The sequence below is a fragment of the Monopterus albus genome, unplaced genomic scaffold, assembly GCF_001952655.1.
Source record: "Monopterus albus unplaced genomic scaffold, M_albus_1.0 scaffold40.1, whole genome shotgun sequence".
Lineage (NCBI taxonomy): Eukaryota > Metazoa > Chordata > Actinopteri > Synbranchiformes > Synbranchidae > Monopterus > Monopterus albus.
In genome coordinates, this window is record NW_018127920.1 from 164,505 (window position 1) to 177,717 (window position 13,213).

General features: G+C 40.7%; 1 protein-coding gene across 3 annotated transcripts in view; it reads right to left on the bottom strand.

Annotated features, from left to right (window-relative positions):
* The window catches only part of unc5db (unc-5 netrin receptor Db), a 263,236-nt gene that overhangs the window by 67,826 nt on the left and 182,197 nt on the right, over positions 1 to 13,213 (bottom strand). For 2 of the 3 annotated variants that reach the window (XM_020599199.1, XM_020599196.1), the window contains exons 7-10: positions 13,031 to 13,195; positions 10,743 to 10,775; positions 8,593 to 8,778; positions 4,615 to 4,977 (exon numbers count right to left, since the gene is read on the bottom strand). In XM_020599199.1, the coding sequence (XP_020454855.1) occupies positions 4,615 to 4,977; positions 8,593 to 8,778; positions 10,743 to 10,775; positions 13,031 to 13,195 (747 nt within the window). The remainder of the gene's footprint in view (positions 1 to 4,614; positions 4,978 to 8,592; positions 8,779 to 10,742; positions 10,776 to 13,030; positions 13,196 to 13,213) is intronic. The other variant, XM_020599197.1, reaches the window with a different exon arrangement.

Here is a 13,213-nt window from a genome sequence, read left to right on the forward strand (position 1 = left end):
TGATCTGCTGTGGCCTAATAAAATCACACATTCAAAGCTCCTATATTTGGCAGTGGATTCATTTAGATTGATAATAATGGTAAAAGAAATGATTAGCTGTTTTAATCCAGTATGTCAAAGCAAAATACAAGCTGAGAACCAGTGGTCAGGGTTTGTACACCACTGTGTACATGTAAGCATGGGGTGCACTGCAGTGCATATGCAGCAATCTATGTATTGTGCACAAAACAAAAGAAAAGAATGGACTGAGGTATGTCACAGGGTCTAAATAGAATTTCTGAATAATGGCGGTGATCTTACAGTATTTTACTCAAACATTATTGACTCCTGTGGATGGACATATGAAAATTCTTTGTATGAGGCCAAGACAGGGAAGAAGTTCAGAGAGATGAGGGTGAGAGGTGAGATCTGGCTATAGTTGGTAAACAAGGCAACCTTAGTTTAGTTAGTATGTACCAGGTGCAGATGTGAAGTAAATCAGAGCTCTGTACATCAATGCATACAGTATGATCAGTTGGACTGCATGGAAAAAAAAAAAATCATGGCAAACACTGTACATCACACGTAGCAGTTTAGGTGAACTATTCATTCTGCCTTTAACGAATAGCCGATAACATATGAGTTGGTAAACAAGGCAACCTTAGTTTAGTTAGTATGTACCAGGTGCAGATGTGAAGTAAATCAGAGCTCTGTACATCAATGCATACAGTATGATCAGTTGGACTGCATGGAAAAAAGTTGCACTGGCCAAAGTGCTTTACAGGTGTATTATCTCCTGTAGATGGAGATGATACACCATTCACCCACCAATGATGGCAAGCTGTCACACAACGGTGCTAGTCAAGCCACCGGGAGCAATTTGGGGTTCAGTGTCTTGCTCAGGGACACTGAAACATGCAGGGAGACAAACCACCAACTTGTTGGTCAGGAGACGACTGCCCTACCTCGTGAGCCACAGCCACCCCTAACATATGAGATGCTCTTGTCACACAGTCCAAATCTTGTTTGTTTTGTGCATTTTTAACAACCTGGTGAACCTGAGGAAGGAAGGGAGCGTGTGGAGGAAGCTGTCTGTGTCTGTGGAGACAGGAGTGTGACCAGCCATCCACTGCACAGAACAATTTCAGAGTAATTGGAGCATCAATAGGTTATGTGGCCTTATGGGTTACAAAAATGATTGTTTGTATTTAAATGAATGATTTATTGATAGATTTATTAGTTGTGAAAGCTTAAATTTGACAAATCAAACTGGGGCTACATGCAAATCAAATTAGTTGGTACTGTAAAATGAAATGCAAAGAAATGTCCAATACAGGGCCAAACTTTTACGCCATAAATCATGTTGAAAATTTTCTTAATGTATTTTGAAACAAATATTTTTATAAAGATTAACATCTCTACATTTTACCTTTACAGTGGTTGTTGTTGTAGCAGCAGGCAGGTGAATAGTGGGCTAAGCACTAAACATTCAAGAAAGAAAATTGTGCCCCAGTAGAGCTTGGTGTCTAGCAACACCCCTGGCTGTCCCTGCAGATATTCTGTGTGAGTGCTGTACTTGACAGTAGTGATTCTCAGACCTGCAGTCTGAAAGACAACTGCAGCAGACTGCTTTCCTGTCACTCGGCCACGCGGGCCAAGGACAACAAAAGAAGGCTGTAAATGCAACCACTTGCAAAGACTGTTGACCTCGAGACAACCTTAACGGCTCATGTAACCTCCTCCAAATGCTCCATTTGTGTTGGTGGGACATGACAACAGCATGACCCTTGTTTGCCTGAGAGAGCCTGTGAGGATGTGGAGGAATAACAAACAACTACCTGCCTTAGCAACAGCACTGATGATTTTTTAGCAAGAACTCAGCATATGGTGTCTAAGGAGTGTGAAGATGTACTAACAGTTGTGATATAATACAGTATGAATGAGACTTCCTAACAAAGCACAAACCTTACACTACTAACACGTTTGTACATGCATGGGTCCAGAGTAACATTTCATACGTCTGGCATTGGTGCCAGATTTGGTGGCATTACCTCTGTTTTACAAGGTAATGCAAAAGAATGTATTTTTCATAATTATTTTTAATATCCTTACCATCCAATGTGCATAGCCTATATTTATAATGAAATTCAGAGAGACGGAGACTTACGGAATCCAATAAATGGTAAAATCACTTCTGGAACAAGCTTCCACCTCTTTTTATATACAGTCACTTTAGTGCTCTATAGCCTAGCAGCCAGCATGATGATGATGATGACACTGATGATGACGATGATTATTGGGCTATTATATTTCAACTGAAGTATAAACTGGTGAATTCCACACATGGGTTGTCATTTATGATTTATTTGTAGCCCGTTTGTCTTCTGAAGAAGTGCTTCTGCTCTTTGGCAATGTTTGTGTTGCACTTCATACATAGTTCAGCTCTCTCACTTGCCTGCTAGTGAGAGACTTTTTTTTTGGGGCCTAGTGCTTAAAGAAGGACTTGATGGGGGGTTTTCAACTCTGATCTTCATGCAGAGTCTCTCGTCAGAACAGAGGTCTATCAGCAGGAGAACAGCACAGTCTTCACCAGGCTGACTGACAGCAGAAATGTACCAGACAAAAATAGTTTTCAGGGAGTCTCACATATAGGATAGATATAGGGTGGTCAATTAGGAGAACCTCGGTTTATTTAATTATTATTATTATTATTATTATTAATGAAAAAAGGATTTAAATGGGTTTTTTTTTTATTTGCATTTCATTAACTCTGTATATATGGCATGTAGTGTATGTTGCATATAGAGAGTGTGCATATATGTTCTTACTACTCCAGCACAAAAGGTTTGAATAATCTATTGTATTATTGTATATATTAAATATGGACTAAATACGAATGCATTGAGAACACAATACATCATTGGTATGAATAAAGGAAACCAAAAGAGGATATTCTGACCTACATTTCATTTCATAGTTACAATTTAAAAAAGGCTAATTTAATGGGGTTTTTTTCAGTGTAGTATTATTTCTCCTCCACCGTTGATGATATTTCTTATACAGATGAAGTGTTATTCCGTGGAAAACCTTACATGAGGCTCTGTCTCGCAAGCGGCTTGCAAGCAGGCTCTTCTGGAAGTTAATATTAACCAGACTAAAAGCATGGCTGCTTGTACCAGAGTTTTGCTGGACAACACAGCACTGTCAAACCTACAGTACATGATGCAGTCCATGTACCTGTTCCCCTTTTGAGATCTGTCTTAGCAGTTAAGAATATTTTCTAAGATTGTTTCTCACTTACAAACGAGTAGCGAGTCAGATGACTGCTGATTACTCTTTAACGGAACATGGTGTATTCTGTTTGTAAGCCATGCTGTCCCAAATAATTAAAATACACAAACTGACTTTTGGGCTTCTGCTTTGCATGACATGTTACTGGTGAATTCTGGTAACAAGTTCCGACAGATGCAAATCCTCAGTTAAAACGTTACTTGACAAAACATGTAGTCTGTGGTTCCTCCTGCAGGTTCCAGAGCAATCTGACATGCAAATCACACCTTTCTACAAGTGGGTAGGAGGGACATTAATCTACGAAGCTTTCTAAGAATGTTCTCACTGACAGTGCTTTAGGGGAATGGATTTGAAGATTATCTTAGCCTTACCATGCTTTTGGAAAACATGGCCCTTGACTCAGAAAGTACTAATTATTAGTATTAATATTTTCATGAAATGCTCAAAAGTCATCATTTTCTTAGGAGACTTCAGTTAGTCAATGTTTACAAAACATTACAGAAGTTCTGCTTGACACTGTGCTCACCTGAACTACAGCCTCAGGAACAGGCTTGCTAGGACATGGACTACACAGTAATTGGATAACCTCAGCTGAAGCTGAATACAGTATTTGTCAGGAGAAGAGATAAAGCCATGGGCATCCTGACAGCTCTCATCTTTTTTCCCTCAGTCTCCGACCCTGAACTCTGGCTGGTCCCATACAGTGCCTCTGGCAATCCAAAAGTGTTTTAAGAAGTCTGTACATTTTAAACTAAAAAAGTGAGATATAAAGCCATTTTTTAAATTATTTTAGTTTTACTATTGTATTGTGTTTTATACATTCATGTCATGTTAACATATTAGTTTTATGTTTTAGACATTCATATGCTGCTTTTATGTTTTGGCGAGCTAAAGACAGTTTTTCCACTTTGGTAGAATATAGCAATAAAGTTCTAATCTGCGCTATCATCCCTTCCCTGGAAGCCACTGATTTGGATCAGTCAAACAGTCTAGAGATAAGTAAAGTTTACCGCACCACTTTTTTGTGTGGCGACAGAACAAAGAATAACTGTACCGCCTGTGACTGCAGATGCACCAGACTGTTTATGACAAAAACAAGCAGCATGAAAGTGAAAAAGAACACTAGTGGAAAATGTTTGGTGTCAGTTGTCTTGTGAGCCTTTCTGGTGAAGATGCACCTTATTACTAAACATCACTGGCTTAGGATGCCTACTGTCACATTATGGAAACCAAGAGCACAATGCGTGAACTGCTTTTCATTAACAATTATAAGTTCGATTGTGGCAGTGCTTCATGTACTAACAAACTAAGTGAGAGCTTTTATCTACTTCCTGTAAAGCTTACCGGTGTTTGGCACCACCAGCCGTCCCCCGGGGTGGCCAAACACGCCCGTGGTCCTCAGCTCCTCTTTGCCAGTGTTGAATGGCCCATTGAGGGCAAGCAGGCCCTTTTTGCGTCTGTCCACTGTGCTGCAGTAGTCCTGGCTTAGGTCCCGTGGGAAGGTCTCAGCAGGGGCTTTGGCGTGGAACTCTGCACGCTCGGCCACACCTAGTGAAACCATAAAGGAGCTCTGAACTTTGACCTTGATGTCTGGCAGGGGGTCAAAGAGCTCTTTGTCTGTGCTGTCCTGGAAGCAGAGGGGAGTGCTGTACGTCCGTCCCACTGTTAAGTCAGGGTGCATTGAGGAGTTGAGAAGCAGCGGGTTGCCTACAGAGATGGAGACATACAGTACCACAACCACAGTCATCTGAAAGCCCTGCTTGCATGGGACTCGCATTACATGGGAAACTCATTTAATTAATGAATTAAAGCCTGTTTTGCCTGAACAGCACTCACATGGGATAATGAAATTTACTGGTGTCCCAGAGACAACTAAATAAGGTCAAGATTGTAGTTGTTTTTTCCTTTCTTTTTTATAATTTTCTGATTTAGCAAAGCAATAGCGGAAAGGTTAAGGTTTAGAAGCTGAGAAACATGACAAATTCCTTAACTGTTGATGACAGAAAAAGGATAAAAGAAGAGAGAAAATGTGCCACTCAGCTTGGGTAAATCATATTATCAGGAGATTTGTCTGCAGTACATTATGTTCAGGAGAGTTGTTATTTTAAAAAAGCAGACCTAGCAGATTTGAGGTTAAAATCACCTTTAATGTCCACAATACAAATCCCCAAATACCCCCAGGTCCCATTAATATGGTTCAAATCAGCTTTAAGAGACACATCTCTGGGCTCCTTCTATTGCAGTTTCCCGCTGTTGACCAGTGAAGCTCCGGCACCAATTAAAATGACATACCCGGGCATGCGACCAGTGCATCAGAGGTAAGGGGGCCACAACCTGGACAGAAGGTGCAGGGCTCTGAGCCACGGTCAGAGTGTTAGATTTAATTATCAAGTACACACACAGCTTGATCTCCATAATCCATCTGCTGGAGTCAGCTCGTCTGGACACTGAGTTGTCCTCCTGAAGGACAGCAGGGAGAGCCAGGAGGGGTCTAGGTGACTGCTTTGTAAATCAGGGGAGTCCTTGAGCTCACGGTGTAGACCCAACAGCCAGTGGATGGGGTCTTCATCTGTGGCCATTGGATGTCACGAGGAGTGCACCGCATTGATCTGGCAGACTCAGACGTGCAGTGCCCCTGAATGAGCCATGCCAAGTTAACGGTGAAGTCAGTGAGTCCTTGCTGGCCAGCTGTTGCCTGGTGAGGGGTGCAAGGTGGGAGGCTAATGTTGTTTTATTTTTAGGGAAATTGTTAATTACTGGGGGCATGATTTGTGATGAGGGTTTTGGGGTGTGTTGGTACTGACTCCTTCAAAAACTCAACTTGTCCTGTTGTCTTCTTTCTTCCTACAGAATTATTGTCACAGCAGGATGCTGAAGAAAACAAAAATTAACCACGTGCTAGTAATTGTGCTGCTGCTTGTGGCTCATAGTGGGTAACACTAACTAATCATTATTTTTATTATCTGTTCACTGTATTTTGATTAATCAATTCATCACTAAGTTTAATACATTTTTTACTACAGTTTCAATGAGCAAACATCATTAAAAAGGGCAAATGTTACTTGCTAAATTTGGACTTTTAAACACAAAGTGCTGCCCTTACAAAAAGAGCACACTTCACTAAATCATGTTCAGTCAACAACTCCAACAACATTATTTTAGCGGGCAACGTACATTTATGTAAAAAGTTTCACTGTACCTTAGTCTTTTTTAGTGGATTACACTTAAAAGTGATTCAAACATCTACTGTATGTCTATATCTACTGTACTGTACATAGAACAAATTCAATCTTTGTAGTTGATCCAGAACAAAAAAGTAAAGTGAAGTTTAGTCATATTGTAAGCATTGTTTTACACAGTAATTCAAGGTGTCTGTCACACTTTTCCACACTTTTCCAGAGTTGAAGGCGATGTTTTCAAATGCCTTGTTTAGACCAGCTTATTTAGTTTACACTGACATGAAACTGAGAAGTCCTCCCTTTTGAGAAGCATCTGTGCAGCCCAGGTTTGGCCCTAAATGACTTATCAGTGTATGAAATACACATGTAGTTAATTAATTTTCTGTCAATCAAACAAATACATCCTTCCTCTAACAATTTCAGTCTTAACAGTGTGTAGCTTTCTAGGTATGTAGTTTTTTTTTTCAATATTCAATATTAATACTGTTACAGGGATTGAATCTGTATCATTTTTGATATTGCACATGTACTAGGTCATCATACTCCAAGACTGCACCTGCATTATGAATGACACAATGCATGAGCAGATATGATAACATTTCCAGGTAATTCTTACAAAGATAATATTCCATAAATACACCTCCATGAAAAATGAAACAATGTATTTTTCATAAGAGTCTAATCATGACAGTGAACGTACGGGTGACTCTGTGGATATTTCAGCTTTTGGTCACAACAGCAGCCCAGTAGACATTACCCCTCTGCAGCTGACATTCGATCACTGCTAAATTTTCTCCCCTCCGGTCGAGTGGAGAATGATCTGATTATCGCTTGAGTGTGCATCTTTAAGAATGGCGTGGCGAAAATGGAATGGCAGTGGCGAGATGAGAGAAGTTAATGAAATGTACCTCAGGTTGAATACCTTGAGGGATAGGTTTGGAATTGGGGCTCTGATTAAAAATCGCTCAGAAGGAGAAGTAATGCGGAGAGACAGGGTCTGGTTGAAAGACTTATTCGGCACTCTGCATTACAGCCACTCCAGCAGCAGAGAGCCATCCGAAAGCATTTAAGTATTTAAGGTGTTTTTTTTTCTTCTTTGTAGTGATTATTAGGTATGAAAAGACACTAAATTGCAATTAAACACCCACTTATAGAGGTGGGCTCCCCGGGAGGAAGTGTTTAATTTCCTACTGTGTTTATGAAAAGGATGGTGAAATGTTAACAATATAATCATGGCAGAAATGGGCTAATATAAAACGCCCCAACAACCTCTTCCTAAACAAATTGGGACTGCCGTAAGCAGAGAGAGGAGAAAATTTTGCAGGGCGCCTTGGCCTGGCTGAGAGAAAGGAAAATGGAAAGGAGTGGCTATGGCCGGTGGAGGGCACAGCAGGCAGGCAACAGGGAGAGGTGGCCTATATAAAAAGGATTGATGACCTACTGAATGTAGACTACGCTCATACCTCCTCCAAACCTCCTCATTTTCCTCACATCCTTCCGATCATGACATGAAGGGTGTGGCTTGACCGACTCCACAGGCCTTGGGGGAGCCAGGGGCACAGTGTGAGCTCCAGCAGGGCTTCTGACAGTGCTGTCACCACAGCGGCGAGGATGGATCACCCTTTGCCACGATGGCCATCACTTGCACTAACCCAGAAGTGTCAGTGACAGTAATATGAATGCCTGTAGTGAGGCTGGCCACAGTCACACATCCAACAGAAGTTACTGCTGTGCACAACAAAAATTGAATTGATGTTCACTGTTCCATACCTCACATTAATCCATCAGTGGCTTTAGCCAGTGTAATCTGATGGAGGAGATTGGTTGCCTGACAGTCAAATGTGTGGTCCATGGGGAGGGGTGCATGGGTGGGCGCGTCATCAGTGTCTATCAGAGATTGATTATCTCCTGCTTCACAATAACAGAGGGGAACGTCTGTCAAAACCAAAGGACAAATCCTTTCACTGATTATAGAGGCATAAATCCTAAGCGGATAGGGTGACTGCACGCCACGCTGCTCAATGCAAACAAATTCCATAAATCACTGGGGTGGCCCTGTCGCAGAGGTCTTTGATGATGTTGCATTTTTGGCCTTGTGGTCATTGGTGCATGTCAGCGTGGAGTTGACGGCACTCTTTCTTACCTTGTCTGGTGGTCTTGAAGTTGAAAGACTGGAAACCCCCGGTGAGCGCAGAGGAGTCGATGACATCCACGCCATACTCGCTGTGGTTCTTCCTGTACAGCATAACAGCCACTACAAGGATTGCCACGGCAATGATGCCAGCTCCAAGACCCGAGTACAGAGCTACATCATTGGAGCTGTCCATACCTGGTCCACACAAGACACATGAAAACAGAGCTACTGTAAAATGTCATATTAAATAAGTTATATTAAATCATATTAAATAATAAGTCTTAAATAACAGCCAGGCTAGAATGAACAAACAAAGGCCAGTTGGTAATAAAAGCTGGGTAAATAAAAACAATAAAAGTTTAATATAGTGCCTGTTTCCAAAACACTAATTTAATACCATTCATACTCTAATACGTCCAGTTGATATGACATTGCCTTTATCCTGACTGATGTTAAACACACTTCAAAGTGTGTTAGTAGATGTTCGGGAGCACTACTGTCTATGTGAAAAAGTTGTAGAAGATCATTTGTGGCACCAGAGGGACCTGTGCAAAATCTGATAATTTGCCTGTGATGTGATTTGAGTCACCACTGGGTCTGAAGACTACAATTTTGTAAATGAAAACATTTTCATAACTGCTGGTGGTCAGGTTGCACTGTGGGTAATTTGACTGCTGACCCGGTGAAGTGTTCTTTTGATCAATTGTCAGCAAAACCAAATACTTCCTCATATTTTTCCCACATTAGTAGCCTACCTATAAGGGAACAATGTGAAAGTTTTGGATAAAATGTTCAGTTTCATTTATGTACATCAGTTGGGGAAAAAAGGCAAAATGGAACTCATGACACAACTTTTGCTGTTCTCTTGGCATAACTGCTGATGAATTCATCAAGACAGCAGGTAAACATGTCGAAGTTTTAAACTTGCATTGTCTAGAAGTTAGAAACAAAACTAATATAAGCCTAAATGAAGCGCTGGTTCTACCTGCCAGTGAGGCAAATAAAGGCCCCCGTCACTGTTTATGAATTTATGGTAGATAAATATGTTCTTCTGAAATTTGTAAAGCAACTGGTCAATTCTTTTTTTGCCAAAAAGTGAAGTGTTGCACATAAAAGAGCTTTGTATTAATAAAGACTCAGACACAGTGAGAGGAGAAGTGAGAAAAGTAGTGAAGACAAAACTGTTATTATGTAGATATTCAAGGTCAAATGCAGGCAAGCGTTACAAGGTGTAACGACTCCAGCATGGAAATGAGATGAGAAGGATGGTAAGTGGTAAGATGGAGCAGATCATCTGTCTTTCCTCTCGATGCTACATTATACACAGGAACATGTCCAGCCATTACTATAGACTGTTACAGATCACATTCAAGCTCCTAACATGCAGGGTGATTAGCCTAACTGCCTTTAGACCCACCGGTCTATATCCAATAGCTATGATGGATATCTCACAGTGAAGGCACTCTGAGCCCATGCAGTGTAGCCAGTGGTTACCAGTTGTCGCAAGGACCAATCAAAGGCAAATTAATTTAGAGTATTCCTACCAGGGTGACTGCTTAGCAGACATTAGCTTAATGCCCTCCAATCATTCAAGCTTTCCTTAAAGCCTGCAAAGAAGGCACTAGGCATGACTTTTACACTAAAGTGGCAGGCTAATGAAAGCACTCAAGCTAGCACCTGACAATCATTTAGCCAGGTCTACTCCAGCAAGTGACTGAAAGCCATTAAAAGAATGTGAGGACAGCACCATAAATTGGTCAAATTAGCTTGTTTGCAGTGATTACAACCCATTAATCCTTCACAACATAGCACATGTTCACTTGTCACAACCAATATATTTCTTGGCTCAAAGTAGAAACACAGCTGTGATGTCATGGTTGTCATAAAAGTCAGGCACTGAATAATGACATGAATGCATAATGAACTTTTGCTGGGTTAAAACAGGAGCTGCTCAGATCAAGGTGAACTAAATGGTGGTAATTCCTGATGTTTCTGTTTCCACAGCATGTACTGAGACAATGCAAACGACTGCCACTTCTTCTTCTAACGTTAAAATTAAAATATATAATCCCCTCCCCCCAGAATTCAGGGCATTACATATTAGTGGCAGGTGGGGGCTGGGACTTGAAGATGAAAGAAATCCACAGAGGAAGACTCACTTTGAGGTTTAACGTCATGTAGCAGCTTTCGATCTGCAAAGACAGAGAGATAGAGTGAGACAAAGAGGAGAGAAAGTGGTGATTAAAGCCCGAGCCTATGTGAAGCAACTAACAAGAGTGGTCTCAGATCCAAAACCCTCAATGGAGAGAAACTCTTCTGCTGACTGTGCTCATGGATGATATACAGTATCTGATAATGGCCAGGCAGGCATCATTACTGTCCTCATATCACCACAGAAAAAGGTGGTGAGGTGCAACCTGCTCACAGGCTTTGAAATGCCTGAGTTGGCTAATCATTTCCTAACACAAGTTCAAAAAACAAGTATAATTTATTTAGGAAAAAGTTACAATATATTTTAGGGACTGGAAAATGAACATTATAATCACAGGAGGATTCTAGTAATGCTGAACAACTTGATGACAAAATTAGATGTTTTTTTTTCTAAACAATATATGGACTGTGATTTAATGTGTGATTATTTTCTATAAATTAAAATTAAACTCTTGGTGGTCTACATAAATAACAAAAAGCATACACTTCTACATAAAAAAGATAAAATAATGCAGTTGTGTTTGTGCAGTTGAGCTAAGCTAGTTCAAGCTAATTTGAGAAAAAAATGTAAATTGGCTATTTTTTCTATAAAAAACTGTTAGTTTAGCTAACATGACATCTCTAGTAGTTTAAAAAAAATCATTATATTTTTAAGTGAGGTTATATGTACTCAGAACAGCTGCAGATGTTTGCATTTATGGCTATAATGACAAACTGTTACCAAGTCTACAATGTTACATTGTCTGACTGACAATCCTTAATCATATTGATGGCAGCACTACACTCTGGAGAGATTATATATCTCATCTGGCCTGGGGACACCTCGGAATCCTGCCAGAGGAGCTGGAACGCATCACCAGGAAGAGGGACATCTTGGCTACCTTACTGAACTTGCTGCCACTGCGACCCGACCCCGGATAAGCGGTATAAAATGGATGGATTGATGGATGGATGGCAGCACTACACTGTAGCTGCTAAGCTAATGTTTAGCTGTGTCTACACCGCAAGTGATTTAGCCTCATTTTTGATAGAGCATGAAGACGCACTTGTCATGCAACCGACACGCTCCTATATTTGCCTGTCCAGGTGCCTACACAGCCCTTGTGTCAGCTCACATGTACCCACGATTTACACACAAAGCTTGCGACCTGAAGTATATTTTTTACACTTCAAGTCTATTTTTTGGAGCTGTTACATCAATCCTACTGAATATGCAGTTCTTTTTAAAGTGTGTGTAGTATTAATTTGCTGTTATCATGGGTTGGATATAGTGTACATTTTACAGTAGCCAGTAATTCCCTCATTGTTTCCTATTTTTCATAGTTTTGGACCATGCTTTTCCCTTTTCAGATGTGTTTATGTAGCCTCCTCCGTGCACCTTTTGTACACCCAATGCATGAGTGAACACGTGCCCAGTGTTGACACAAGTGTGAGCCTCTCGTGAGCCACACACCAAGTGTTACATATTGCCCACGCTATGCTTGCAGTGTAGACATGGCTTTAGTCTCATTAATAAGACAAGCTAGTTCACGGAGCAGTTTGATTACAAGTGTAAATCTATACAGTAAATGGCATGAGGTGCTTAAGTGTTTAAATGGGAGAGCTGAAAACAATTCACTTTCGAAGTGCCGTCACACATACTTGCCAACTTCTGAGCTGCATTCAATGCTATTATCTGAATGTAGAAATTGACTCACCACTCTGATTTTGCACTCTTTTCTTTTCAAAAATCAAAATGATAGAGTGGTATTTTCACTCTTTAATTAAAATTAATTAGCTGCATACATTTATAGCCCATTCAGGCATTAATGTAAGCTGCAAGTAAAAATGTGCCTCTTGTGATTGGAAAATTGCACTCCTTCAAATCATACTTTTAATTTAACAATTCATCATTCAGCCCTATACTGTATTCATTATTCATACCAGTGTTCACAGTAGTTGAGTAAAGCATTCATAATTTTAAGTCATTTCATGTGCATGGCCCAAACAGGGCAATGATATTTTATTCCAAACATCAAGCATCATTCAAGAGTGAATATCTGCACTTGTTACCCTGTGACAGATTCAGTATGACACAGTATGTCAAATTAGCAGTACACAGGAGAAAGAATGCTGACATTTTCATGCACCAGGCATCGATGTCATGTTAATGTGAGTGTATATATGATAATGAGATTGATAGGAAAATTATGAGAATGATAATGATGATGATACCCAGCAGGGAGAAAGGCCTTACTCTGGGTACACAGTCCATCTGTGCAGTTCTCAGTGGTCTGACTGTTCCCTTCACACATCTTGCCACGGTGCCTTGGTGCTGGGGAGTTGCATTCCCGGCTCCGCTGCCTCTCACACTGGCTGTTACAAAGGGTCCATTCGCTCCATTCGTCCCAGCCTCCATCAACTGCAGGAATGGGAAACA